Consider the following 27,046-nt stretch of genomic DNA (forward strand, 5'->3'; position numbering starts at 1 on the left):
TTGTTGCTCTTCTCTGGACCCTCTCCAATTTCTCCACATCTTTCTTGAAATGCGGTGCCCAGAACTGGACACAATACTCCAGTTGAGGTCTAACCAGCACAGAGTAGAGCAGAAGTGTTTTAAAATGCGCTTTAACATTGAAAACTGTCTTTGTAAAATGGTGTTGGGGATTCAGTTTTTGTGTAATTTCCACAGCAAATGCACTCTGTTTTTTGGATTTCTCACCCTTCAATCTCAGCCGAGGATTTGAAAATCAAGCTAGGTTTTTCTATAGCAACCTTATTCATCAGTGATAAACTTTCCATAAGGCAAATTAGATTCTTGGATACACACATATAACCCCATTGCTGGCAGTAGGTTTGCACTGCTGTAACTCTGTAAACAATTCTGTTAATGCTCAAAAAGTAATAGAACAGTTTACAGAATATTTAGCTATGTTAGATGTATGCAAGTTGGCAGGGCCTGGTGAAATTTCACCCTACGGTACTTAAGAAACTAGCTGAAGCAATCTCTGAACTGTTAGTGATTATCTTTGAGAACTCAGGCAGGACGGGTGAGGTCCCAGAGGACTGAAGAAGGGCAAACTCAGTACCTATCTTTAAAAGGTGGAACAAAGAGGACCCAGGGAATTATAGATCAGTCAGCCTAACATCAGTATCTGGGAGCTCCCTGGAAGCGGCAATATCCCCCTCGCTTAGCTGCTGTGTAGAGGCGTGGCCAGGCAGCTCTGCCTGCAGGCACCGCTCCCGCAGCTCCCACTGGCCACAGTTCGTGGCCAATGGGAGCTGCAAAGCCAGCGTTCTGGGCAGAGGCTGTGCGAGAGCTGCCTGGCCACGCCTCTGCCTAGCAGCTGAGTGAGGGGGATATCACTGCTTCTGGGAGCCCCTAGGTAAGCGCTGCCCATCCTGTGCCCCAACCCCCTGCTCCTCCTACACCCAAACTCTGCTGGGGGGTGGGAGGGCGTAGTGGCCCAAGACTGCCCCAGAAACAGCCAGTGCACTGGTGCAGGGGCTGCCTGAGCTGCCCCTGAGCCAGGTGCACTGGCCACTGCAAAAGTCACGGAGGTCACGGAAAGTCACAGACCTGACAAACTCGCAGGCTTACTCATAAGCAAACTATTGAACAGGTTTATGGAAGGTAACAGGATTTGGCATTCAAGCTACTGATAGTTCTACCCAGCTCAAGGAACTGGAACTAAAACATTTCTTCAGCTCAGGCAATCACATTAAAAGTAGCAAAAGGCCGTGGTAGCTCTTGAAAAAAATATATAAAGTACAGCAGTTGATCTCAGGTGAAGTTACTATAAGGTGGTTGCACAACTGGTTGAAAAACCATACTGACTTGGATAACTGAGTAGAGAGTACATAAACTGGTTGGTCAACAAGTTTAGGTTTGATATTAGATGAAGGTTTCTAACTACCAGAGGAGTGAAGCTCTGGAGCAGCCTCCCAAGGGGAGCAGTGTGGGGCAGAAAACCTAAGTGGCTTTAAGACTGAGTTTGCTTGCTAAGTTTATGAGGGGATGGTATGATGAGACCACCTGCAATGGCATGGAGTTGATATACGACTGTTAGTAATCAATATCCCCCAATGACCAGTGATGGGGCATTAGATGGGGAGGGCTCTGAGCTACTACGTGAATTCTTTCCCAGGTGTCTGGCTTCTGGGTCTTGCCCACATACCCAGGGTCTAACTGATGGCCATATGTGGGGACAGGAAAGAATTTCCCCCCAGATCAGATTGGCAGAGATGCTGGAGGGTTTTCACCTTCTTATGCAGCACGAGACACGGGTCACTTGCAGGTTTAAACTAGCGCCAGTGGTGCATTCTCCGTAACTTGAAGTCTTTAAACAATGATTTGAAGACACCAGTAGCTTAGCAGAGGTTAGGGGTCTATCACAGGAGCGGGTGGGTGAGGTTCTGTGGTCTGCAATGTGCAGCAGGTCAGACTAGATCAGGCCTGCACAACTTGTAAAGCGGCAAGGGCCATATTGCTCCAAAGAAAACAGTTGAGGGGCAAACCCGCTCAGCCCCGCTGACCCCTCCCCACCACGTTGCCAAGCCCCCCCCAAACCTCAACATCCCCTCAGCGCTGTCCAGCCCCCATGAAATACTCTCCCCCCTCCCTAGCACTGCCCACCCTGTGGAAACAAACCCTCCTTCCACAGCGCTGCCCCACCAAAGCAGCGGTGTTGAACCTTGGTGATGGGTTATAGCGGGCCCCTAAGGTAGTATAATTAAGGTAAAAGAAAAATGTCTTTTTACTAGAAGTAGAATAAGCTCTTCCCCCACTTTGTAATCAATTGTCCTGTTGAATGAAGGAGCTGGGAGTGGGGAAGGCAGCACCTCCAGCGGCTGCAACCCTTGGAGAGGGGATGGGAGCCAGCCCAGACCACTCACCTCCACTGCCCGCCCACTCGCCTCTTCAGCCCCCCACCCACCCCGGCTCCCACTCACACCGCCACTGCCCAGCCCCCAAGCCCCAGCTCGCCTCCTCACCCCCCGCCACTGCCCGCCCACTCGCCTCTTCAGCCCACCCACCCGCGCGCTCACCTACTCACCCCCCGCCACTGCCAGCCCCCAAGCCCCAGTCCTGCCCTCACCCCCGCCACTGCCGCGCCACTATCGCCTCTTCAGCCCCACCCGCCCCAGGCTCACCTACTCACCCCGCCACTGCCGCAGCCCCCAAGCCCCCAGCTCGCCTCCTCCACCCCCGCCACTGCCCGCCACCGCCTCTTCAGCCCCACCCCGGCTCACCTACTCACCCCCGCCACTGCCTCGCACTACCTCTCAGCCCCCATGGCCGCCCGCTCACCCTCCCTCACCCCCGCCACTGCCCGCCCAATCGCTATTTCAGCCCCCACCCACCCGGCTCACCTACTCACACCCCCGCGCACGCCATGCCCCAAGGCCACCCAGTCGTCGCGCCTCACCCCCCCGCACTGCCCGCCCTCGCCTCTTCAGCCCCATCCGCCCGCGGTCACCTACTTCACCCCCGCCACTGCCCAGTCCCCCAAGCCCCAGCGTCGCCTCCTCACCCCCGCCCACCACTCGCCCGCCCACGCTTTGCCGCCATCCCCGTCAACTATCAGCCCCGCATGCCGCCCCCAGCCCACTCGACCCTCACCCGCCCGCCCAGCTGCCCCAAGCCATCAGCCTCCTCTCCCACCCCACGCCCCCCATCGGCCTCAGCCCACTGGTTCACCTCTACACCCCCCGCCACTGCCAGCCTCCCAAGCCCCAGCTTTGCCTCCTCAACCCCGACCATGCCCACAACTCACCTCTTACAGCCCCCAAGTCCATCTGGTCACCTACTCACCCCCTGCACTAGCCCAGCCCCCCAGCCCAGCTCGCCTCCCTCACCCTCCCGCCACTGCCGCTCCCACTCACTTCTTCAGCCCCACGTCACCCCGATCACTTACCACCCCCGCGCCACGCCCAGCCCCCAAGCCCCAGCTCGCTCGCCCACCCCACCACTGCCGCCACTGCCCTTGTCAGCCACCACCCGCCCGTACCTACTCACCCCCTCACTGCCAGCCCCCAACCCCCAGCTCGCCTTCTCACCCCCCCCACTGCCCCCACATGCTTCAGCCCCGCAACCCCCGGCTCCATCTTACCCCCGCCCCCCAATTGCCACCCACACGCCCTGGCTCACCTCATCCCTGCCACATGCCCAGCCCCCCAACCCCCCGGCTCGCTCCTCACCCCCGCCATGCCGCTTCAGTCGCCTACCTCTAGCCCCATGCCCTGCTCGTGTCCTCACCCCCTGTCCTACTGCCCCAGTCCCACTCCGCCTCCTCAACCCCCTCGCCACTGCCCACCCACCACCTCGCCGCTTCGCTTCCCCCTGCCTCGGCCAACTACTTAGACCCCGCCCACTGCCCAGCCACTCACCTCTCAGCCGCCCACCGCCCGGTCCGCCTCCTCACCCCCCACTGCCCGCTCCTGCGTCCCTTAGCCCCCAATCTTGCCCCGGCTCGCACGTACTCAGCCCCCAACCCCCGGCTCGCGCCTCACCCCCACCACTGCCCGCTCACTCGGCCTCCTCAGCCCCCATCGCCTGCTCGTTGTCCACCCTCTGCCACCTGCCCGCCCACTCGCTTCCTCACCCCCCGCCACTGCCGCACCCACCACCTCGCCGCTTCAGTCTCCACCTGCCTCGTCCATACTTAGCCCCCGCCACTGCCCAGCACTACCTCCTCAGCCCCCACGCCCCGCTCGCACTCCTACCCCCGCACTGCCTGCTCACTCGACACTCGCTTACCCCCAATCTCCCCGGTGCGTGCGTCAGCCCACCAACCCCCCGGCTCGCCGCTTTCACCCCGCCACCACTGCCGCTCACTCGCCTCCTCAGCCCCCGCACCCCCGGCTCGTGCCTCTCACCCCACACGCCCGCCCATCGCCTCCCAAGCCGCCACACTCCAAGCTCGCCCCTCATTCAACGCCACTCGCCCGCACAGCTCTCAGCCACCGCTCAACCCCGCCCGGGCTCACACACCGCTACCACCGCCGCCCACTTGCCTGCCTACCTCTTCAGCCCCCTCCCTCACCCACCGCTTGCTTACTCACCTCCCGCGGGCCACACAGTGAGCCCCCGGGGGCCGCATGTTGTGCAGACCTGGACTAGATGTTCACGATGGTCCCTTCTGGCCTTAAAGTCAATGAGCCTGCTTATAGAATGTCCATGGGACACTGAGCGGGGAGGGGTTGCTGGCACTTTGGAGACCAGAATTGGAAATCAAAAGGACTTTAGCAAATAAGAGAATTGGTCTGAACCCAACAAGATGAAATTCAGTAAAGATGAGTGCAAAGTGCTACACTCAAGAAGAAAAAAATCAGATGCATTACAAAATTAGGAATAACTGGCTAGGGGATAGTACTGCTGACAAAAATCTGGAGGGTGATTGCAGATCATAAAATGAATATGAGCCAACAGTGCAGTGCAGCTGAGAAAAAGGTTTATATCTGTCTGGGGTGTATTAACAGGAGTGTCGTATTAGAGACTCAAGGTGAGTGGGATAATATCTTTTCTTGGACCAGCTTCTGTTGGTGAGAGAGACAAGCTTTCAGGCTTACACAGAGCTCTTTTTCAGGTCTGAGGAGTGTGGTATGTAAGGTGCAGGAGGTAATTGTCCTGCTGTACTTGCCACTTATGAGGCCTCAGCTGAAGTACTGTGTCCAGTCCTGGTCGCAAAACTTTAGGAAAGATGTGGACAGTTTGCAGAGAGTCCAGAGAAGAGCAACAGAAATGATAAAAGGTTAGAAAACCTAGCCTTTGAGGAAAGGTTAAAAAACTGGCAAGTTTAGTCTTGAGACAAGAAGACTGAGGGGAACCTGCTAACAGTCTTCAAATCAGTTAAGGGTTGTTATAAAGAGGGTGGTGATCAATAGTTCTCCATGTCCACCAAGGACAGGACAAGTAGTAAAGGTCTTAATTGGCAGCAATGGAGATTTAGGTTACATATTAGGAAAATTTTTCTAACTCTAAGGGTGGCTAAGCTCTGGAACAGGCTTCCAAGGCAGGCTGTGGAATCCCCATCACTGGAGGTTTCTAAGAACAGGTTGGAGAGACACCTGTCAGGTTTACTTGGTTCTGCCCCAGTGCAGGGGGCTGGACTAGATGGGCTCTCCAGGTTCCTTCCAGCCCTACATTTCTATGCCTCTAGCTCCCATTTCTGCAGCTGTGTCGGCTTTACAGAGCACGCAGGATTAAAAAGCAGTTAAACATAAGCTTTGCCTACATACAAACTTGCCCTGGTTGAACTGTACCATTTTAATTCAACTGGGACTCATGCCTCTGGGGACACTCCTAGTTTGGTTTAAGAGTGACTTATTGTGTTTTATCTTAAACTTGATTCCTGAGTGACTTGAGCTCAGCTGAAATAAGCTTGGTGTGACGGGTTCCCGCCTGGGGTGCCACTGAGCCCACCTGTTCATCAGCCTGGGCTCCCTCACACTGTCCTGCTGAGCCAGGCCTCAAGCCTCCTCCAGCACACAGAGGTAGGGACACGCCCAGCTGCAGACGGACAGACACTGAGATCAGCTCTGCCTGGGAAGCCTTCAGCTAGGGGATTGTCCAGCACTCAGTGCTCACTCCCTCTGGGCTGTAAACCCCAAATCGTGTTGTCTTGCAGAGAACTGCACAGCGTAAGCTCATGAAATCCGCCCCCTCCCTCAGGGAGGAGGAAGATCTGCACAGCTTTTCACCCCCTAGTTATGAATTCCACAAAGTGGTTTTAGGGAAAACAAAAACAAGTTTCACAACTACAGAAGATACATTGTAAGTGATTATAAAGGTTGGCAAACAGACCAAAGCAGATTACCCAGCAACTGAAACAAACACCCAAACCAGACTTACTACTGAAGAAGCTGGTTACAAGTAGCAATTCATCCTAATGTTGTTTTAGGCGGATTGCAGAGGTTCTTGAAGGCCAGCTGCTCTTACCTGCAGCTTAAAACTCCAGGTATTTCTGTCACAGGCCAGATCCCTTCCTAGCCTGGGCTCAGTCCTTCTCCTCTCATTTGTCTTTGTTTCTTAGATGTTCGTCGCAGTCATTCTGGGCGGGGATTCAGTGAAGAACCCTGGTTATGTCCCTCCTCCGTCTTACAAGTTTTACATGTGGCGGGAAGCCTTTCTTTTCCAGTGTGGTACACCCCTTTCCCCCCACTACTCCCAGTGGGAAAATATTGGTATTCTATCATGGAGTCCAGTACCAGGTGACTTAATCACATGACCCTGCAGTGTCAAAGCAGCCATGAGTCAGAGGTTGATTGTAGCATCTCAGGAGGGTGGGAGACTGGCATCTTCAAAGACCAATTGTTCTCCCTAATGGTTCATTGACTTGTCCCCAGCTAGCTAGCCAGACTGATTGCATTCTGTCTGGTGGGTGTTTCCCAGGTGCAAACACTTTTGGAGTACAGATGTACAGTTGATATTCCTAACCTTAGACACAAAAATGATACAAATGGGACAATCATATTCAGTACATGCTTAACTTGCACAAAATATATCAGTTATGCTATAATCGTATTATAACAATATTTCTATGAAGAATATAGGGCATAGTGTCACACTTGGTTTAATCCAAACAAACATGTCCACACAACCTCTTACAACAGTTTAACATAATCGGTTAAAAATCACAATTTCAGTTAGAAATGGCTGTAACGCTGCCTGTAGACTAGCCATAGAGACAGCTCGGACTCTGAACAATGGCATGGTCTGTGGAAGTGTGAGTGACAGCATCAAAACTCAGCTTCTTCTGGTGGCAGAGGGAGGAGAGTTGTAGGAGTTGGGGAATAAAAGGGTGTTTGATTGTGAGAGTCAGTAATTATGGCAGGGCTTTCTGCAAGAGCCAGGGCCGGCTCCAGGGGTTTTGCCGCCCCAAGCAGCCCTGCCCCCGCCCCAGCCCCCAAAAGCCATGATCACTGTCTGCTGCATTTCAGCGGGAGGTCATTTGCTCTGACCGGGAGTGAGGGACCCTCCGCCAAATTACCGCTGAATAGCTGGACCTGCCGCCCCTCTCCGGAGTGGCCGCCCCAAGCACCTGCTTGCTAAGCTGGTGCCTGGAGCTGGCCCTGGCAAGGGCAAGGCTTTGCTGTGTGTCCTAAAGATGGTCAGACTCTGGAGTCACCTGATCTGAAGTTAGACCACAGTAGTCAAAATGCAGGTGCCCTATAAAGACTAGAGCTGGCACAATGCTGTCAGCAATTAGTGACATATGGGTCCAGGGCCGGCTCTAGCCATTTCATCGCCCCAAGCACGGCGGCACGCCACGGGGGGCGCTGTGGCTCCGGTGGACCTCCCGCAGGTGTCCCTGCAGAGGGTCCGCTGGTCCCGCAGCTCCGGTGGAGCATCCACAGGCACGCCTGTGGGAGGTCCACCGGAGCAGCGGGACTGGCGGACCCTCCACAGGGACGCCTGCGGGAGGTCCACCGATGCCATCTGCTGCCCTCCCGGCAACCAGCAGAGCGCCCCCCCTGGCATGCCGCCCCAAGCATGTGCTTGGCGTGCTGGGGCCTGGAGCTGGCCTGTATGGGTCCTAATTGCTCTAGCAGAGACAGGGCCTTCAGGGTTTGGAATTCCCACTAAGGAGTTACAAACACCTTTGGCAGAAGAGACCCACGAGCATTGATGATCAGCCTGTGCTAACTGGCTGTCGTAGGCTTTGTCTGCAGTGAGAAGGGTGGGGAACGTTTTCCTAGTTGGTAGCACCAGTGGAACTGCATGGTGAGAGAATCTCTGAAAAAGTGTCTAGGAAATGCAGCCTTGGTGTTGTTTTGGCTTCTTTGTCTTTACCCTTGGGTGTCGAGTGGCTGGTCACATTCACTTCTCTGAGAGTTCGGTTCCCCTCAAGGTGCAAGTTAGTGGAGATGAATTCTGACTTATTTTTTATGGCAAACAGGCAACTGATGTTTTTCTGACTCAGTTTTTTTTGTAAATTTGAAACTGAACCGTTTTCTTGCTTAAATGAAAACTGCACCGAAATATAAAATGTATTCTAATCACAACATCTAATTACAAAGAGTAAGTTGCTAAAATCTATTATTATTTATTGGTATTACCATGGCACTGAGGAGCCCTAGCCATGGAGCACAAGAAAACAATGAGATGATATTGGTCAGCGTCATAGGCACTGGCTGGAGTTTGCCTGCTTTAAATATAATAAAGAGTTTTTAAGTGGTGACGGCATGGTCAGTGCTGTTAAAGACACAGTTCATGCTTTAAATAGCTTACAGTCTCTCACGGATTCACAGATCGTGCCCACTCTTGGCCTCATGCAGTCCATCGGGGGGGGTGGGGGGAGGCTTTCAGTGAGACAGCCCTCACTTCGTCACACAGTCTACCCAGGCAAAAATTGGACACTGAAACACCCTGGGAGACTTGGGGTGAAGTGCTTACTTAGAGGGATGGGAGATGGCATTTTCTGGACAAGGATTGGGGTTTGTGAGCCTTGCGCTAGCATTGAATTTTGTCCAGAGATATGACTGGAGACTGCAGGTGCTCTTCGGCCAGTGAGCTGAGAAGGAAACTTCAGGGACAGGGGAGCCAAATCTGTGAGATGTAAGGATGAGTGTAGGGAGCTAAAGAAGAGATACGGGGAGTAATAAGAAACAAGAACAAAGATGTAGGTAGGATGAAGATGTGCAGAGCTTTGAAGGTGAGGATAAGAAGCTTGATCTTAATAGGGAACGAGGTATGTTAGGACACAGGAAATGTCCCTCTTCATTGGAATGCATGAGAAATTCAAAGATTTCCTATTAATTTTTTTTGTTTTAACAGCTGTCTGTCTACTGCAAAATTAACCTGTATCATTTAATAGCAGTTGAACAACAGCTAAATTAACCCACATTAAAAATAGAACTTACTTTAGCCATCAACTTTGAGTCAGTCTTATTCCCCAGGCATTCTAATGGTGAAATGCATTTTCCTTGTCTTAACCTACTTCCCAACCAGCCAGGCCTTCTGATGGACTATTAGCAAAAAGTCAATTGCCAATTGAAGGACAGCAGTTAGCTGGAGATACTGACATATTTCTGAAATGGGCCATTCATGTTTCAAAATCTATTCTTAGGCAGCACATTTCAGCATTTGTCGGTAGAGAATGCTAAAGCTGAGGTTACAGAAGTGTTTCTGTTACAGTACAGCCTTGTCTGGCCAACGCTCAGTTATCTAAACTCACTGGTTTCTGAAATGGGGTCACATTCCCAAACGTCAGTTAATTACACCGAAGTTTCCCATTATTCTCCTATCTTATTCAGCATGTCCCTCCTGACATTTGGATAATTGCGATTCTGCTGCTTGTATATTTAGCAGTCTAAGGTGCTATAGCTAATTGCTGCATCTGATCTTTTACATCTTCAGAGCAAAAAACCCTGCCTCACTTTTGCCTGTTTCTGCAAGATTCATGAGACTAAAACCCTTGAAGTTCCCTGTGTTGGACGGTGGCAGTGCTTAGTGCTAGGGTTCCAGAGCTGGGCTCAGGAATGACTCTGGGGTTGTCTGCACTAGAGATGTTTACACGCAGCAGCATAAAATGAGGGTCTCGTCCATGAGACGTACCCTGGCGTAAGCCCTGTGTGACCCTAGTGCAGGGCATCTCCGGTGAGGGTTTGTGCTGGGATAGCTACAATGGTGCAAAAATCCCTAATGAACACAAGCCATAAGGTCCTCATCCTGCAACTGAGCCCCTACTGACTTCAGTGTCTGAGCATAGGGATCTGATTACAGGATCTGGGCCTTAGAGCTGCAGTTCCTGATTTACCAGAGCCCAGACCAGATAGCAGCAATGATGTGTTCGGAGACGGGGAGTAGAGGTGTCTACACAATACCCTCCTATGGGGAGATTCAGATGCCACTTGCCTCTTTTGTGTTCATGGAATCATTCAATCAGACAGTGCATCCTCTTGCTTAGCAATGGGATTGTTCCCTGCATGTCCTTCTCTAGTGTTGTGTCCAGGTGCTTTTACATTTAAAAAATGTGCCGTGCTGTGAAAAGCCTTTGAAGAGCTCTGCACGGCTGGTGTGGTTTGCCAGCTGTCTTCTGGCTTTATAATATGCACCTCAATGTAGTAGCTAGGTACACCATCTTCCATAATGCCATGCTCAGCGCTGATGCTGTTGGAACCATCACACACAGGAGCACTCATGCTGATTTCTTATTCCACCTCTTAAAAGAAAAATCTTGGTAATTAGAGAAATTAGTCAGGACAATTGTGAAAAGCCCTTGAAAGCCAGTACATGGGGCAATGTTTGCAGCTTGATAAATTTCCCCTGGTTTTAAAGACATGGGCTAGATGGCAAGGTTTTTAATTAGCCCCAGCGAGGCTAATGTTAGATGTGTCACAACTGGTGATAAACCCCTGTACAGGAGTAGGGTGGAAGCGAGCAGAGACAGGAACACTGCAGAAACAAGAGTGTATTATGGATTATGTTTGGTTTTAATTGTGCATAAACTACCTTGACCTTTCGTGGCTTTGTTTGGATACAGGTGGGGAAGAAGGTTGCTTTCAATGTGTAATCCCTCTACAAAATGAATACTCTGAAGGGTTAAAAGTCTGAACCAGGGCTGGGTGCCTGCTGTTTATTGGAGCCAGTTGATTCATTGTACATCCCGAGTAAATTGATGGACAAGTGCACTTTGCAAAAAATCCCTATAACTTTTTATCTTTCTGCTTTTAGTTTAACTCACGCTTTATAAATCCCCAAAGCAGGTCATCAGGGACAGCAGAAATCCAGGACCTTGAAAATTCAGTGGGCCTGTGGTCTTTTTCTGGAACTGTTTTGCTTGTGCTATGCAGCACTTAAGCTTTCAATTTAAGTTAAGAAAACATTCTCTCACTTCTAGTTGTTGCACTGAATTTCTCCTCGGTCTGCACTGCTCATCTCTTTCCTCTGCAGTCAGACAGAATCACTGCAGCACCAACAGAGCTGTAAACTACCCTGTTCTTCAGCTGGGGAGTATTACGTTCAAAGCATATGCTGAGCACTGAAATGTGTTACAACTAAACTGGTTCATCCAAACCACACTTAATTACTGAGGCCTTGTATACGCTAGAAAAGCTATACCAAAAAACCCGCCTGGTGGAGATGGATCTTATACTGGGTGCAAAAGAATTCTTTTGTTGGTAGAACGTGTGCCAGTTTCCCGAACGAAATAAGCTATTCTCGCAAAAGGGCTTCTTTTGGTGGTGTAACTGCATGTGCACTAGGCCTTTTGCCAGCATAGCTCTGTTGGTTAGCATGGTTTTGTTTGGTTTTTTCACACTCCTAACTGCTGTAGCTATGGGGGCAAAACATTTAAACGTAGACCAAACCGGAATCTCAACACAGATCACAATGACAATACTTGTACATTAATGTGTCTTGGATTGACATATTGCTAGAGAAATATTCAGGTCAGGTATAGAGAGTAGTACTCATGAGTCCTGAAAAATGTTCCTTTAATTGTGTTCGAAAGGTGAACCTGCCTGCACAACTTAGATACAAAGCAGGGCTCCAATTTGAAGTAGCTTTCTGTTGCCCTCTCGGTTTGATTGTTTGGATGCGCTCCCTTTCCTGCCTTGGCAGGGCGTAGTCCATTGTGCGCACCTGCCCATCAGAGTCATCTGCATGATGGCAGAAGAGGGAGGGGGAAGGTCTCCCCAGTACAATACTCAGTTGGATTTTATAAGTTTATAGCTATGTTTTGTTTCTTTTCAGGAACTATATAATCGTGGTGCTTAGAGTGGTCTGAAAGGAACAGAAACACTTAGCCTTGAACTTCTGTTCTGCTGCTGCTTCTTGTGCCTCTGAGGTACAAAACGTATCTGTAAACTTATAATCTATCAAACTGATGTTCAAGGGCTTAAAAAAAGAGACCCAGGCTTCACACTCAATAGAGAGACTCTGGGGGTGGGGAAACGGGCACCACACTATTCTGATGGATAGGTTTTTGGAGACCAACGTTCCAGGTAGGTTGGTGTGAAACAGTCACACTCCCCCTTTCCCCCACTGCCTGTCCCCAGAAGACACACACAGGATCCTGGGCTCGTTCAGCAAGAGGCTGCCCAGAGTGATGTGCACCAACCCTGAGGAGCAGGGTAACTCCATAAACGGTAATGGCAGGGGCAAAATGAGTTAAAGGCAGAGCCCGCAGAGCTCCCACGTGCACTGCAGATAATCTGGTGGTTCCTCTTGGCTCTACACGGCCGTGTTCATACCTAGGCAGTCTCTGGTTCTTACTGAGAAATAAATAAGTGCCTTTTATGGGCTAGATCACTTATGTCTGCTCAGCCTTTGTAAGAGCCCCTGGATTTTGTGAGAGCTGGGGAAGGAATGATTGTGAACTCTACAAAATAGTGGAGGCTCAATGCAAACAAATGGATTACAGCATCCAGCTATGCAAATAGCTTCAGAGCACAGCCCATTTTGCTGAGAATTAATTGCTACACCAGGACTGTTGCATAGCAACAGCTGCATTTGTACAGCTGACAGCTACTGCCCCTGAATTTCTCTGCCAACCTCAGTGACAAATTGAAAAGAAGGGGACTGTCCCCGGGAAAGCTAGTAGGTGCTAAGAGCACCGGTGTCAGGCCAGGGAATCTACCTGGGCTACCCAGGGTACACGTGAAATTGTGTACACAGCAGTGGAACTGGAGTCGCATGTGTGGCTGGGACATAGGGCGAGGCGGGGATTGAGGTGGTGTAGACCAGTCAACTAGTGGAGTATGTGCAAGAAGGGGTCATTAAAACAGCTAGTTACACCTCAGCGTGAGTGGCTTCAAAGCTGGAATGACTGGCAGCAAGGACCTGTGCAACACAGGTACTGTGGTAACTTTCTGGGCTGAGACTAGCAATCGTAGTGCTGGAGCAGCCCTTCCTCCAAGAAGTAAATCTCGCTGAAGATCCCCTTGTTGAGTTCCTGACCAGGCCCCCAAACCTGGGTGATCCTCACAGATCCACATGAAGCTCCCGTGTTCCCAGCAGATACTCAGCCCCCTCGTACTCTGGTAGCACAACTGCGTTAGCAGGGAGTCTCCCTGGCCATAGCTTCTCCAGAGACCACCCTGATAGGGTGACAGATTCTTTGGGCACATCCAAGTAAGAAACCCCTGAGCTCCATCCCCAAGGAAAGAGGACAAGTGGGGAAAGAGACTGGAAAGCAGATCATAGAGGTTAAGGACAGCAGGGACCATTAGATCATCTAATCTGACCTCCTGTATAACACAGGCCATTACAGTCTGCCTCGTTACCCATGCGTTAAGCCCATTAACTTGTTTGGCTAATGCATGTCTTCCAGAGAGTGATCAGTCTGGGTCTGAAGCCACCAAGAGGTGGAGAATCTGCTACTTCCCTCGGGAATTCGTTTCACTGTTAAAAATGTGGGTTGGATTCTTAATTGTACTGGGTCCAGCTTCCAGCTCCTGGCTCTTGTGCTGCCTTTCTCTGCTAGATGAAAGAGCCCTCTGATACCCCCAGGAAGGTATTTGTACCCTGTACACAAGTCCCCCTCCCTCTTCTTTTTTATAAACTACGCAGGTGAATGATTTCTACATAATCTGTAGGGAACCCTGCCTAAAGGACACTGGGTGCCTTAAAGAGCCCCCCAACATGATTTATCCCAGAGCGAGTCACATGCGCAGTCTGTTTCTTGCACTATCCACGGTTCACAGTACTGCCAAAACAGAGACAAATTGGTGAGGAATCTAGCTACCCGAGAGCCGCTGTCCCCAGTAGACCTGAGAATGGAAGCAATTAGCAGCCTGCAACTCATCTGCATCATAACACACATAACCCTACACTCCGCACTGAAAACTACGGGGGAACCCAAAAGCCCAGGTTACTCTGACAGATGTGCTCTAAGGAAGAGAAGAATGTTTCTGTAGGTAATGGAGAAATCTCTACCCTGAGGTCACTCTGCAGCCCAGGGAGATGAGGCACAGCCAGAGGCAGGACTACCGTTTCCGGCTGACGAGGGGATGGGTCAGCTGGAGATGAGATATTGAAATAAATCCCCAGGACTGAAAGTGTTAAACCGGAGCTTTCTGAACAAAAGATGCCCCGAAACAGCTGAGTGGCTCTGGGTCACTTGGGGCAGGGGGGGAGGGCGTCAGTTTATTGATGATAAACCACCCCCCCTTTGTTTCCTTTACAAAATGCAAACTTTTTCCTCCCTCGTAAATCTTCAAGTTAATGGAGCTGAGAGTGAACCCTGCTTGTGCCAGCTGAGTTATGGTGGTGTAAATGAGATCAGAATCAGGCCCCCAGCTTACACACCAGGAATAAATTAAACTACGCACAAGCAGAAGAGAGACATGCCCCGTAAGCTGTTAAGAATGGGAGCTTGGTGTCATCCTAGTGACGCAAGTGGAACGTGGGCTCTGTGGACTTGCTGCTTCCCTGTCCTAGAGCCCAGAGACTTATTCACACCTGTGCAAAGGGGATTTACAGTGCCACCCCCTGCCTTGCATACTCGCTACACAGGTCCAGGTTACCGTAAAGCAGGGGAGAGTCACCACCTTTCCTTTCCCAGGATTGGGGCCCCCAGATTTGGTCTTTGAGGACTGATAACCTCGTCCCTGGCAAGAAACTGTTCAGACCACAACATGCTTTTCCTTATACTAAGCAGATCCAAATAAATCCTGTATCTGCCTAGGGTCTGCCTTCACAAACCCCATTGCTTTAAACCCCCCAGACCAGCCCTAACAAGGAAGAAGTTCATTGTTTTGCCATTGTAACCACTTCCTGATCCGCCATCATTCCAGCATTCCTTTGAGCCTACTTCGCTAATTCCACAGTAGGCAAAGGAGTGTGTCACACAGGTGGGGGCTAGTCAGTAGCCACACCCCTGAGTGTGCTATAAATTCAGGCCAGATTGCTGGCCAACTGCTTGAAAATGGCTGCCATCCTCAGAAACTGGGCTTTCAAACAGGTAAAAGAACCCACGCCTCTCTCTTGTGAAAATGGCACTAGCCTTCAGTTGGAATAAGTACTGCTGAGCCCCGTCTCTTTGAGCAGTCAGGCTGAAACCCACCCTCTCCTCTCTCTAGTGGGGTTTAAGGCTTGTTTTCTCCATTGTTACTCTGCAGCCTGGGGGGGGGACAAGCCTGCGTAAGGGATTTGCTCTGACATGCAGTGAAAACAGTTACTATACAGAGCCGTGGAGAGATGCCAGCATTGTACCTGTGTCTCAGGAATTCCAAGCTGTCTTTCAGCAGTCTCAGCAAACACATTTCAGACACTCGCTGGAGATAGAATGATAAAGGAGAGTAAAACTGTATGTAGTAAAATGATATCACTGGCTTTTGTAAGGGGAAATGGTGCCTCTCTAACCTGTTAGATATTTTCTGAAGGAGCTAAAGCAGTGGCTGAAGGAGACTCACCAAGTGTCATGTACTCACTCTTTCAAAAGTCTTTGCTAAAGCCCTACACCAAACCCTGATAGGGACCCTTTGTAACCAGAGTGTGAGATAGTCTTGTTATGAATACAAAGCTGGCGGAGAAATGGGAAGTAAAAAGTAGCCAGCGGTTAATACTAGGGTGCCCAGGCAACAGTTGTTTGAAAAATATTGAAGAGCTGGAAGAAGGATGAGGAGAGATTAAAAAGACTAGGATGGTTCAACTAGGAAAGGAGACGACTAAGGGAGGAGTTGACAGAGGGCTGTAAAATCATGGCTGGTGTGGAGAAAGTAAACAGGGAAGAGTTATTTACTCCTCCTCATAACACAAGAACCAGGGATCACCCAATGACATTAATAGGCAGCACGTTTAAAATAAACACAAGGAAGTCACTTCTCCACACAGCGCACAGCCAACTGGTGGAACTCTCTGTCAGGGGATGTTGTGAAGGCCAAAAGTATAAGTGGATTCAAAAAAGAACCAGATAAGTTCCTGGAGGACAGGTCCATCAATGGCTATTAGCCAGGCTGGGCAGGGATGGTGTCCCTAGCCTCTGTTTGCCAGAAGTTGGGAATGGGCGACAGGGGATGGATCACTTGATGATTCCCTGTTCTGTTCATTCCCTCTGGGGCACCTGGCATTGGCCACTGCCAGAAGACAGGACACTGGGCTGGATGAACCATTGGCCTGGCCCGGTCTGGCTGTTCTTATGTTCTTAAGGGATGGGTTGTAAGATGCTGAACTTGTAAATGAAATGATTCTGAGGGATGGCTGAGACTGGGAAGGAGAGCAAGGAGCTTCAGAAGGATCTAACAAAGTGAGATAACTAGGAAACATGATTGCAGATGAAATCCAGCCTAGCCCAATGCAGAGTCATGCATTCTGGGAAGAGTAGTGTGAGCAGCTTGCACATTGATTGGCCTCAGTATAATATCTCAAGGGATGGGAATGCAAATACCCAAATAGGCTTTGAATCCAGCACTTGCAGTCCATTGGGAGTGTTTGCACAGACTCGAGTGGGTTTCGGATCAGACCCTAAGAGTCCCTGGGGAGAGATCACTGAAGACACCAACCCAGTGTTTAGTAGCTTTAGAAGAGGGACTAGGAACCCACAAGTAATTGTGTGATACTAACTGGGGAGTGCTCTCTAGTGCTCTCACAGACCAGACATTCATTGTGTCAGCAATACACTAGATTTTCTAACATGTCCAGTTACTAGCTTGACCTCCTCTTTCCCCGTGTCCTACCTTTGTCTGTCTGTAAGCTCTCCGGTTCAGGAGCATTGCCTTCTTGTATGTCGGGAAGAAGCCAAGGGCATTATGGGTGTTACTGAAAATATAACAATGGCAATAGAATGCTAGGATGTATTACGGGAAACATGTATGAATCATAGGACTGGAAGGGACCTTGAGAGGTCATCTAGTCTAGTCCCCTGCACTCATGGCAGGATTAAGGATTATCTAGACCGGGGTTCTCAGACTTTTGTACTGGTGACCCCTTTCACACAGCAAACCTCTGAGTGTGACCCCCCTTATACATTAAAAACACTTTTTCATATATTTAACACCATTATAAATGCTGGAGGCAAAGCAGGGTTTGGGGTGGAGACTGACAGCTTGTGAGCCCCGATGTAATAACCTCATGACCCCCGAGGGATCCTGACCCCCAGTGTGAGAACCCTTGATCTAGACCATCCCTAACAAGTGTTTGTCTAATCTGCTCTTAAAAATCTCCAGTGATGGAGATTCCACAACCTCTGTGGGCAGTTTATTCCAGTGTTTAACCACCCTGACAGGTAGGAAGTTTTTCCTAATGTCCAACCTAAATCTCCCTTGCTGCAATTTAAGCCCATTGCTTCTTGTCCTGTCCTCAGAGGTTAACGAGAACCATTTACCTCCCTCCTCTTTGTAACAACCTTTTATGTACTTGAAAACTGTTCTCATGTCCCCCCAGTCTTCTCTCCTCCAGACTAAACAAACCCAATTCTTTCACCTTCCCTTACAGCTCGAGTTTTCCAGCCCTTTCATCATTTGTGCTGCTCTTCTCTCCAGATAAGCCATTATTACTGTTCTCTGCCCTTCCCTCAAATCCCGCAGTGAGTGGTAACCACTCAGCCCAAAACAGGATCCAGCAGAAAGAGAAGAACTGGGAATGGTAACGAAGTAATGAACGGCATGGGGGGAGGGGCTTCTAAAGAGAGGATTAAAAAGAGCAGGGCTGTTTATTTAGCATGAAAAGAAAGTGAGGAGGAAGAGAGAAGCTACAGGCATTATTATTGTTCATTGTCATTACTGTGGAACCAGTGCCTGCCCCTGTCTAATAACACTGTGTGGTGCAGCCTTCTCTGCTCTGAAACCCAGCCACAGTCTAGCAGCCACACAACCTGATTGTTTCAGACAGGAGGTGGCGAAGAGCCTGGATCCATCTAAAATTGTTGGTGGAACTTGCGGAGTGACTTGGCCAGGGCTTGGCCAGCCATTTCCCGTGGGTTATTAACAATCCCGGGCAGTCGAGACTCCGAGTCCAAGTGCAGCACGGGGCAGTTAGTCTGTGGTGACTGCCTCCCATCACCTGCCTCACTTCAGCATTCCCTTAGCGCTCTCCCATGCAAGGGTTAATCCAGGCACTCTCAGCTCACAGGCCTATGGGATTTGGTTGTAGCTTGGACCATGGGGACGGAAGGGGGTTAAATGTGGGGGAATCCAGGATGATAACACACCTTGCCCTCCAAACAGTCAGGGGCTGATCGAGAGAGGCCAGGGCTAGCCTGGCATCAGTGGCCCTGATTCATGTCCCGGCTGAGCCAGTCACTTGGTGTCTCTGTAACACAGGGAGCCCCGCAGGGGTGTTACCCGTTACACCCTGTGGTGCTCAGCTCTGCCTTGCAGCCATGTGAAGATCCTTTGAGGGAGCGAAAAGAGCTCAGTGTCCAGTGGCTCAGCCGTGGGATCTTCCCCAGGAAAGACACCAGGGCCCGGCAGGTGTGCTGAGTGGAATCCAGCAGTTCCCTCTTTCCAGGGCTTGCAGAGGGGACCCAGCCCTGGAGGGGTTGGGGGGAACCCAGGAACATAGGCAGATGGAAGTAGACCCCAGGTCTCTCTAGCCCAGTATCATGTCTGTGACAGTGGCCAGCACAGCTGCTGCGGGGGAAGGTGTGAGATCTCCTAGGGGTGGGCAGGAAGGGGAGGCGTAATCTGCTCCTCACATTAGGTGTGATCCTGATTTCTAAAATGAGATACTGAAAAATGGTGGACTAAGGAGCCAAAGGGTCTAACTGTATATACCAGGGAGCCATGTGACTAGGGCCATATGCATGGAGCAACAGTCAGCCCTCTGTTTAGTCTGGGACAGGTCAGTTAGCATAGGGGGTTACGTATGTCAGTGCTGGAGAACAGCTGGAGCTACATCCATGCAGCATTGCCTAGTGGTTGAAGCCATGAGACCTGGTTCTCCTCCCAGCTCTGCCAACACTTGCTGTGCTACAGACAGAACCTACTAGCTCTGCAGCGTGAGAGAGGGGTCTGAGCCAGGCCCCAGGGAGGATGTGAGAGCAAGCGTTTCAGAGCCGTTCTCGCTGGGGCCGGAGAGCAGGTGCAGAGACGTCAGAGAGGCATTAGTGCAGGGAGGACCAAAGGGGCTAGGATGTTTGTAGCCCCCCCTTGGACTGCGCCCACCAAACAATTATCCATCCCAGACAGTTAATATCTGAATGTAAGGGGATTGCGGAGGATGTGATGCCTCCGTTAGCGCATGTGGCACATCTGTCTTGGTGTCCGACTGGCTGGCAGAAGGGTGCGGGGAGACTTGTTACTTCCAGCTTTTAAAGGGAAGAAAGGTGTTAACAAAGGAACTACAGGCCACTTCCCCTCGCTTCTGACCCTGGAGATATGCTGGAGACCAGACTGCAGGCTCGGTCGAAGGAAATTCGGGTGGAAATTCAAAGAGCTGTAATTGGGAACTAGCATGGTTTTAATAATACACTGCCAAAGACAAGGACAAACATTAATAAGCCCTTAACCTAATCGCTGGTTAATCCAGCTAGTGGCCTCTGTGCAGCAGGTAAGTATGGTCACCCCGACCTTCAAGCTGACTAGAGACAAGAGGAGGTGTCTAGCCGCTGGGCTTGGACGGCAGCCCTGTCAATGGCACAGCACGGGTTGTCGGTGACAGTGAGCTGCAGTGGAGAACTCGCTTGTGAGGCCAGGTGTCTTGGAGGCTGGTATTTGTCAGTTTGTGCAGGGCCTTGTCCAGGCATCTTCCTGCCAAATGGCCACAACTTGAAATCTTCCCTTTCCGATTGTGGGTGTGTGTGGGTGTGTGTGTGGGGGGGGGGGGGAGGGGATTCCCAGCTGATAGACAAAAGTGAAATGCTAGTCTGAGTCTAAACGTGCATGGAAGATAAGTGCCAATCTCCAAGAGGCGCTGAGAGGGAGCTGCCGAACGTGGCAATAGGCCCCTTGCTCTGGCAAATGGAGAACACTTTGCCTTCCTGGGTGGATTACTTTGTGTGTGCCCCGGCTGAGTATCAAGGGTGCTAAGACCAGTTGCCTTTTGAGAAGATATACTGCTAAGGGGGAGGAGGAGGGTTTCTGTAGCTTTTACAACTTAAATTCTCTGTCCTCTGCTTTACTGACTGTCTCTCTCTTTGTCTCTCTAGTGAGGATACAGCGGAGACATTAGCAATAGAGCCTAGAAATCAGCCGAAGTCTCCCCTGGAAAAGTTTATGGTCAGACTGTGTACACATCACCAGAAGCAATTCATTCGTGTGCTAAACGACATCTACACGGAAGTACAGCCGGGCTGCGAGGGCCGGCCGTTACCTGAATCCGAAAATATGGATGCAGCTACTTGCAGCTCTGGTTGTAGCCAGCAAAGCACTGAAAATTGGAAGAAGTCTGCTCCCTGTTCTGAATTGAAGCCCCTTACTTCCTCAGACTCAGACAGAGACCCAGTGGGTCTTCATAGCCCTCTGCGTGCTGCAGGGCAACCCTTGGAGCAGCACGCAGAGGTGAAATCCATGAACAGGATGGAGAATTTCAGTACTGCTTTCAAAAGAGACTTCTCTGAACTCTCCACTACTAGAAGTAGTACTGTTAGTCCAAAGGACAGTTCCACCCAAGGATACCTCACCACTTCGAACTCTTCCTCACTTCACTTCCATCCTGGCACCAGGAGCCCGGAAGGACAAACCACTGGACAGGAGCAAGAGGCTGGTGTCAGAAAGTGTGAGGATGACAAAGACCAGGTCCAAGGCAAGACCGTAGCAGACAGCTACATTGCTGTCAAAGTGGCCCATGTGAACGGCAGCGAGGACAACTCAGACAGCTGCCTGGGGCCTCAGAAGAACTCTTTCAAAGCTTTACCAGAAGAGGGTTGGGATTCAGGGTTTCCAGTGAACTCTCCTAGAAGAGCTGACAAGGAGAATGCTTTACAGTGCAGCTCCAAAGTCTCCTTGCACCAGGATTTTGAAATAAACGAAGAAGATGCAAGACCAAAGCAAGAAAACCATCTCCATGCCCTGGGAAAGACTAAGGGGAGTTACCACCTGCATCCTGGCGACAAGAATCCACGTGAGCATTCCAAAGACGGATGGGTGGCCTCTGCACCAGTGCCAGTGACGCACAAAGCCTCCAGTGGGCGCTCACGAGCTAAGGCAGGGTCCTCATCCGTCAGAACAGCTCGGAAGAACAAAAGAGCATCGGGGCTGAGAATAAATGACTATGACAACCAATGTGACGTTGTCTACATCAGCCAGCCAATAACTGAATGCCACCTGGAAAGCCAGCGGTCAGTGTCGTCCCGGAGGACAGCTCGGAAGAGCACCCGCGGGTATTACTTCAACGGGGAGTGCTGCGAGCTGCCAACTGTCCGCACGCTGGTGAAAAGTTCCCGAGTGGGGGAAAGAGGACATGGGCTGGCACTGAGGACGGAAGCGTTACTGAGTGCTAAGGAGAGCCCGGCATGCTCCGGAGGCGAGCCTTCGGGGGCAGCCCAAGCTGTGGGGAAAGAGGCTGACAAAAGAGCTTCCCTCAGGCTCCTGTCCAAAGGGGCTCCTCCCAGCAGAGAAGCTAATGAGAGAGCCGAAAAGGAGCCCAGCGAGGGCGGCTCGCTGAAGTCAAGAGAAGCTGCTTACACTGAGCCACTGCTGGCTCTCTCTGCTCCCCCCTGCCCTGACGATGCACCAGAAGGCGGCTCGGCCCACACGCAGCCTCTTGCCATCGGCCCCTCTGCTGCTGAAGGAAGTGAGGAGAGGATGTGCCAGCTGCTGGAAGAGGTGGAGGCAAATGTTCTCCAGCAAGCTAGCAGCAGTGCTGACCTCTCTGGGGACTGTGAGCCCACAGAAGACAGCAGCAAGGAGGCTACAGATTCAACACCTGTTTCTCCGCCAGAAGCTGCTAGTAGGGAGGAAGGTTCTCCATGCTCAGAAATACAAGCTGTTCCGGCACCTCCTGCCGTCCTGGACCCAACTCCTCCTTTGCAGCTTCCCAATACCATGGACCTAGCGCTTCCTACCAGTGCAGACCTGGTGCACCATGCAGAGCCTCCTGCCAGCATGGACCTTGAGCCTCCTGCTGGAGTAGACCCGGAGCTGGCTGGGGCACTTCCTGGAGAGCCCCCAACTAGTACAGACCTGGAGCTTCCTGCCATGTCGCCTGCCAGCATGGATCTGGAGACTCCTGTGCAGCCCCCTGTGAGCTTGGAGACTGAGCCCCTGGCTAGCTTGCAGTCTGCCGATGTGACCAAAAGCATTCCTGCTGACCCAGAAGCTGACGTAAGGAAGGTGCAGGAAAGCCCACCTGAGCCAGGGGAGGCCATGCCGACTCTTGCAGAGCTCAGTGGAATCTTGGCAGGCGAGACTGCCCCAGAGAGCAACAGGCTATGTGAGAGAGAGAACAGCGATGGCGAAATGCCACCAGGACCTGACACTTCAGAAACGGATGGTAAAGGGACAGTCTTGTCCAAAGAAAGCCCAGAGAAGAAGCAAAAGAAAGGTAGGAGAGCGCTCGTAGCATCAGACCGGCGTCTCCGCAGCCAGCAATCCCAACCACCCACAGAAGGCAGTGCTGAAAAGTCTGGTTCTTCCACCTCTCTGCAGCTTCCCTGTCTTCAGATTAAGCTTTCTAAAAGTCCCGGTGCAAAGCGTTTTAGGAGGGAGGTGCACCTTGATGGAGCAGCATCCGTGTGCTTCCCAAAAGATTGTTTCCACAAAACACTGCTGAAGAACATCCAGGGCCCAGGCACCGGGAGTGCCCTTGAGAGAGAGCCCGTGCAGCGGGGAGGAGATGAAAATGGCATTACTACTAGGCAAACCTATAAAAGCATGTTGGCAAAAGAGGGTGCAGCAGAGAGAGAAGGGTCATCAAAAGATGCCCCCCCTGCTAAAGCTAGCCATAGTAAGTCAGGGGAGATGCTCGAGATCTGTGTAGAGGCTAATTCTGATAAGAGAAGTGTTCTCCTTCCTAGGGAAAGTGGAACAGGTATACAGGATGCAGAGCGATCGGATGAGAAACCAGGTGATGTGGAGAACCCAGACAATGCTGTAGATGCCGGAAAGGTACAGTATAAAGATCTGATTGATTCGCCTACAGGTCCTAGTAGCAAAAGTGGAAGCAAACACATCCCGTCCAAGACTTGGAAGCATAAAAAGTTGGCCCTACCAGTTTACAACTTGAGACACACCCCTACACCTGTGGATGCTGCAAAAAAGAATCTTCTAGGGAAGGAAGTTCTGCAAGCAAATCCAAGCCAGAAGGAAGAACGCAGTTCAGGAAACAAGGACACCGTAGATTTGAAGGAGGTGGACACAGTGGCTGAGGACAAACCAAAGTTTGTGGAGTGGTGTGCTGAGGAAGAGAATCAGGACCTTATTGCCGACTTTAATGCCCAATATATGAAAGTTCAGAAAGGCTGGATTCAATTGGAAAAAGAAGTCCAGCCAGCCCCCAAAGTAAAGAACAAAGCTGACAAGCTGAAAGAGATTTGGAAAAGCAAGAAAAGAACCCGGAAATGCAGAGCCTCTCTCGAAGTTCAGAAGCTTTCCCCTGTCCAGATGCTGTTTATGAAGGCCTTCAAGTTATCCAACATTTGCCGTTGGTTCTTGGAGACAACTGAAACCAGGTCGCTAGTCATTGTTAAGAAACTCAATACCCGTCTCCCCGGAGATGTCCCCCCCATCAAGATCCCCCTGCAGAAGTATTGTTCTTCCAGCCTGTATCCCAGCTCACTGCAAGCTGAACGCTTGAAAAAACACCTCAAGAAATTTGCTGCAACTACCCCTGCTAAAAATAACTTGAAGAATCAAAAGTTATGGGCCAGGCTTCGGGAGAACGCTGACAGTACGGAGCCCGGGGAAACTACCAGTCCCAACCAGATGTCTCCTTGTGAGACGAGCTCAGAAGAAGCTGGTGAAGACAGAAACGTGCAGCCCCCTCCAAGTCTGCCAACGCAGGCCAGCACTAGGATTCTGCGGAAATACTCCAATCTGAGGGGCAAATTGCGAGCCCAGCACCGCCTGGCAAAGAATGAGAGAAAGGGAGAGAGTGCAGCTGATCATCCCTCCGTGGAAAGTAAGCAAAGCCGGAAGAGCGTCTGCATCAACCCGCTGATGTCTCCAAAGCTGGCCTTGCAAGTCAAAGCAGATGTGTTTCCTGCTAAGTCCGTGCAAGCGGAAGCAGCGGTAAAGGGAAGAAAAGGGAAAAGCAGGTCTCAGGAGGACTCCTTGCCCAAAGCTGACCCTCAGCCAGGCAGAAAGAAGAGAACGCTGCGGGAGAGCGGCGCTGTGCCAGAGCCGTCTCACTCCTCCAGTAAAGACAGGCTGCCAGCTAAGAAGGGCAGCAAAGTAAAACATTTCGAGGTTCCTCCAAAAGCTCCTGCTACCAGAAAGCAGGCTGCCATGGAAAGAAGCAGTAAGCTCGAGAAAAAGGTGTCTTCGAAAGAGAAGAGGGTCCCCAAAAGGCAGTTTGGCAAAGGCAGACTCCCTATCCCGAAAGTCAGAGAGAACCCCACCAAAAGAGCTGCAGCCCTGCCCAGCCAGGAAGGGCTCACAAAATCCGCAAAGCTGAAGCCCACGGGGGAGTCCTCTGCCAGGTCACAGAAAGCAGATGATAAGAAGCCCAGCAGTGGGAAAACTCTGACCAGGTCTATGAAGAAAATTCAAGAGAGCAGCACGTCCCAGGGCAAGAGAAAGTTAAGGGCAAAAGTTGACTGTTCACACAGCAAGCGAACACGACTGGATGCAAAATAACAAAGAGAATGGTAGCCATGGAAAAACTGTTATATAGTAGTAACCCTTGATCATGCATTAACTGAAGCTGCTTTTATAAGCTGTAGCAAGCCTTCAAAAATCCACAGCTAAAGGATTACACCCGGGATTTTAGGCATCGGAAGGTGTGTCTCAGACAGAGAGGAGAGCCATCTGTCTCTACTGTTGAGGGAAGTTACTGCAATTTGAATGTTCCTTGGATTTTAAGCTTGGAACCAGGCAGTTTTAGTTAAAAGTACAGTGCCTTATTTATCGTTTTTAAACAAATAAAGAAAAAAGCTAGTCTGTGTGATTTAAAGGCTTGCATTTTATACTTGATGCACAAGCACTTGTACTGTAGCAGAAAGGAAACCACCTTCATGCACATAAAGTAGCTTTCAGCAGCCTTTTGAGGGGCGTGCACACAAACCCTTCCCTTTGCATTAAACATCCTGACTGTGTGTTTGTGAGTGACATTGGAAGCAAAACCAAAAGCATTTTTCTTGTAGTCAGAGAGGGAAGGGGTAATTGGTCATTACTCCGTTTATTAGCAGCAGGTGGTGGGCAGGTAACTGTTTAAAGATATTAATTGTTGGCCACTTGCGTGTAATTTATGGTCTTTAGGGCTAGACAGCGATTTCTGCTCCGCTGCTTCTTAAGCCTTGAGGTAGTGTGGTCTGAGCTAAACCGCCGTGGCAAAGGGGTCACTGCTTGGAATATTGCCGCTAGTTCTGTAGCATCTACAGCTGTTTGCAGGCACAGTGGGCTAAGCTCATCCTTGGGGCTCTCTGGTACGTCAGGGATGAACTGGTCCCACGGTGCCTTACTGTTGGGCAATCAGCGTTTTGTATCATAGCACCTGGACCCATGTTGATTTCTGCTTTCTCGGACGGTAGCTTTTCACTAATAATCGGGTATTTTCCTTCCTGTGAAAAGCCAGGGCAGATTTCCACTCGTTATTTAGTCAGTCTGTGTGAAAGGGACATTTTTACCCTCCCCATGTTGTCTTCCCCCACCCGCACAGAACACCTGTATTTTAAGGCAAAATTCTTAATGTCGTCTTTGAATAATGCTGAGATCTAAAGTCTCTGATTCTTTTTTTTATTAACTTCAATCTCATTTTAAAATAAAGTGAAGCTGTTTTGGTTCCAGCCAGCGTTGTGGTGTGCTGTGGAGTCTAGGATCGGGTAGTTCCCTTCATCGTCAGAGCAGCCCAGGCAGTCTGTACACCCCGCCTTGCGCTGGCTTGCGAACATATCCTTGAAGGTCTAATCAACACAAACCATGCACTGCTCAAAGGCCAAGCAATAGTTTCCAGTGGAGAACCACGAAGAGTAACAGCTGATACATGCAGGAGACCCTGTTAGAAATTCACATAATCATATTCCCACCGCAGACAGTGGCGGTGAAGCTAATTGGGATGGGGGTGGGGAGTTTTATATTGAACATTTCCACCCAGCCCTTGTGTAAGCAGCTGTAAGATGATGGCGTCAGCTCCCACTCTGTGCCCAAGTTTAAAAGCTCAAGGCCACCCATTTTATTTCAGAAGCTCCACTCCGAGCCGGTACAAAAGAAGGGCTGTTTGCACGAATTTCTAAGCAAACTTCCTTCCATTCACTAGGTTCACCACCTGAAATCTGATTGTGAAGGCTCTGAAATCTCCTGACCTTTGGTGAATAGCTTCCAGCCGCCATTGTCCTGGTGCGATCGGAATATACATGCAGATCTGTGTTATACCAACCAGCTTAAACTAGGCTCTCCCCTCTGAGAGCGTTACAGGAGCATGCCTCTTGGGGCGTGGAGAGGGCGGCCTTTCAGAGGAATTGATTTTCACGGTTAGCGTTGAACCTCAGATACCAAAGCTCATTATTGGAGGCAGAAAGTGAATAATTAATTGTCTTCAATCTCCTGCTGGATCCATTTAG

General features: G+C 50.6%; 1 protein-coding gene across 3 annotated transcripts in view; it reads left to right on the plus strand.

Moving 5' to 3' along the window:
* LCOR (ligand dependent nuclear receptor corepressor) overlaps window positions 1-26,272 on the plus strand; it is a 135,090-nt gene extending 108,818 nt beyond the window's left edge. For 2 of the 3 annotated variants that reach the window (XM_075072993.1, XM_075072992.1), the window contains exon 8: window positions 20,537-26,272. In XM_075072993.1, coding sequence (XP_074929094.1) covers window positions 20,537-25,124 — 4,588 coding nt within the window. In that variant the 3' untranslated portion in view covers window positions 25,125-26,272. Of the gene's footprint in view, window positions 1-12,201; window positions 12,296-20,536 lie in introns of all 3 variants that reach the window. The other variant, XR_012657112.1, reaches the window with a different exon arrangement.
* The last annotated feature ends 774 nt before the right edge of the window (window positions 26,273-27,046 follow it).

This window comes from Chelonoidis abingdonii, chromosome 16 (genome assembly GCF_003597395.2).
Source record: "Chelonoidis abingdonii isolate Lonesome George chromosome 16, CheloAbing_2.0, whole genome shotgun sequence".
Classification (NCBI taxonomy): domain Eukaryota; kingdom Metazoa; phylum Chordata; order Testudines; family Testudinidae; genus Chelonoidis; species Chelonoidis abingdonii.